The sequence below is a fragment of the Phascolarctos cinereus genome, unplaced genomic scaffold, assembly GCF_003287225.1.
Source record: "Phascolarctos cinereus isolate Bilbo 61053 unplaced genomic scaffold, phaCin_HiC Scaffold_9;HRSCAF=440, whole genome shotgun sequence".
Classification (NCBI taxonomy): domain Eukaryota; kingdom Metazoa; phylum Chordata; class Mammalia; order Diprotodontia; family Phascolarctidae; genus Phascolarctos; species Phascolarctos cinereus.
In genome coordinates this window covers 247130557-247133390 of record NW_027556402.1, presented here as the reverse complement: position 1 = coordinate 247133390, position 2834 = coordinate 247130557, and the positions used below count along the sequence as shown (strand labels likewise).

Genomic DNA, 2834 nt, shown 5'->3' with positions numbered 1-2834 from the left:
TCTATGAGCAGAAGAGCTGGTTGGAGTAGAGACATGTGAGGACAAAGACAACTTAAAAAGTGTAACCTATATTGAGTTCTTTGTCAGGTCTCACTTTCTTCATTCAGTGAGGATGTCAATTTGGCATCTTCTCCATGCTACAAGAAATTAATTCTGAATGAATTGAATTCTGAGTGAATCTTAGAGATTCAAATAAGCCTTCCCAGGACAAAATTGTGGAGTTACTTAATTGGAGGGACCTGAGAATTTAAAATATGGAATTTCATACCAGGAAGTATCTTTAGAAATGACCTAATTTCTAACTCTTAATTTCCTATGAAAGAAATTGAGACCTAGAGAGGTGAAATTACTTGTCCATCCTGAATTCATTATTTCAACAGATGGAATATGCCGAAAAAGAGGCAGAAGAAAATCTCACAGTCATAGAAGAATTTATTCTTCTGGGATTTTCTGGCCTTCACAACCTCCAAGGGTTTCTCTTTGGAATTTTTTTGATCATCTATATGAGTATCCTCATAGGAAATGGCCTCATCATCGTCATTACCAAGGTTGATCCAACTCTTCAAACTCCCATGTACTTTTTCCTAGGCAACTTTTCCTTCTTGGAGATCTGTTACACATCAGTGACTCTCCCCAGAATGCTGACAAACCTTTGGACACAGAACAGAGTCATTTCTTTGATGGCGTGTGCTATACAACTTTCATTTTTTCTTATTCTGGGAGTCACTGAGAGCTTCCTTCTGGCTGTGATGGCCTATGATCGTTATGTGGCCATTTGCAAGCCTCTCTACTATCCTCTTATCATGAACCACAAAGTGTGTGTCCAGTTGGTGGTTGTCTCCTGGATCACTGGGATCCCCGCACAATTAGTACAGACGTATAAGGTAATATCACTTCCCTTCTGTTTTAATGAACTCAATCATGTTTTCTGTGATGTTCCTCCGTTGCTAAAGGTGGCCTGTGGGGATACCTCTGTGCAAGAGTTCTCTGTCTACGCTGTTGCTGTGCTACTTGGCCTGGTTCCCTTTCTATCCATTCTTGTATTCTATCTTAAAATAATCACCACCATCCTGAAGTTGCCATTGGTCACAGGGAGAAGAAAGGCCTTTGCCACATGCTCTTCCCATCTTATAGTTGTGAGTTTATTCTATAGGTCTGCTATTATTACATATATGGTACCCAAGTCCAGCAAATCAGGGATACAAAAATTTACATCTCTTTTCTACACCATTGTGACCCCTATGTTTAACCCCGTGATCTACAGCTTAAAAAACAAAGATGTTATTGCTGCATTAAAGAAATTACTAATCAAATTATTAGCCTGATGGAGCAAATATCTATTCTTACATAATATTGATACGTCCCTATTTAAAATTTAAAATAGTAACTGGAACAGTCCAAAGAAAGCATGACTTTCTGCCTATAACTACAGCATATTTGACAATATTTGATTTCAGACTTCTAGTCTTGGTGAAACCTCACTCTTCAGAGGCAGCCTAAACAATTTTGAAGTAGCTTTAATTGTTTGTCAGCTATTTTCTTTTGTATAATGTCAATATGTCTCTCTGAAAGTTCTATCTTTAGTTCATGGGCTGACCAACTCATTTTTGAAGAGGTGAACCTCATTAGCAACTTGACCATCATGAGCAACTTCCTTTCTCTTCTGTCATGAATGTCTACCATTGCTTTGCCAGTTCCTCTGCCCTCAAATATCTCTCCTCTCTCCATGAGATCCTTGTTGTATTCCTCTTTAATTCCTAACTTTTGTCTTCTCATACTTCTCATACTTTTTGCTCTAGTCATTTTAATTAACCTCATCCTCTTCTCTTTCACTTTGAATATTTCTCCTTAGCTCCAACCCTTGAAGGCCATCAGCTTAAGCTCTTGTTATTTTTTTTAAGCTTCTCCTCAAGTCATCCCTCATTTCCTTTCTCAAAACTTAATCTCCAATTTCAGAATTCCAAAGTTCTTTTTTTAAATTAATTTATTTTTAGTTTTCAACACTTACCTCCACAAGATTTTGAGTTCCAAATTTTCACACCAATTCACCCCACCCCCACCCCAAGATGGCATGCATTCTGAATATCCACTCCCCTTGCCTTCCCTCCTTTCTATCTCTCCCCTTCTTCTTTTATCCCCTTCCACTTCTATTTTCCTGTAGGGAAGGTTAGATTTCTGTACACCATTTCCTGTATTTCTTATTTCTCAGTTGCATGTGAAAACATTTTTTTAAACACGAGTTTTTAAAACTTTGGGTTCCAAATTTTCTGCCTTCCTCCCTCCCCACCCACCCTCATTGAAAAGGCAAGCAACTCAATATAGGTTATACATGTGCAGTTATGCAAAACACTTCCATAGTAGTCATATTGTGAAAAACTAACGCTATTTCCTTTAATACTATCCTGGCCCCCCATTTATTCTATTCTTTCTTTTGACCTTGTCCTTTTTCAGAAGTATTTGCTTCTGACTATCCCCTTTCCCAATCTGCCCTCCTCTCCATCATCCCTCTGCTCTCTTGTCCCCTTCTCCCCCTATTTTCCTGTAGGGTAAGACAGATTTACATGTCCAATTGAGTATGTATGTTATTCTCTCCTTAAGCCAATCCTATGAGAATAAGATTCACTCATTCCCTCTCACCTTCCTCTGTTTCCCCTCCACTGTAAGAGCCTTTTCTTTTCTGATTTTTTTTGTGAGACAACTTACCCCATTCTACCTCTCCCTTTCTCCTTCTCCCAGTATAATCCTCTCTCACCCCTTAAGTTTATTCTCCAGATATGACTTCTTCATCTTCAACTCATCCTGTGCCATCTCTCTCTCTCTCTCTCTCTCTCTCT

The 2834-nt window shown here is 38.7% G+C and overlaps 1 protein-coding gene across 1 annotated transcript; it reads left to right on the top strand.

Moving 5' to 3' along the window:
* The first annotated feature begins 380 nt into the window (after positions 1-380).
* On the top strand, positions 381-1325 carry LOC110199643 (olfactory receptor 10AG1-like). Its single transcript, XM_020974523.2, has one exon. It carries the CDS (start codon positions 381-383, stop codon positions 1323-1325), a length of 945 nt encoding a protein of 314 aa, XP_020830182.1.
* Positions 1326-2834: the final 1509 nt, after the last annotated feature.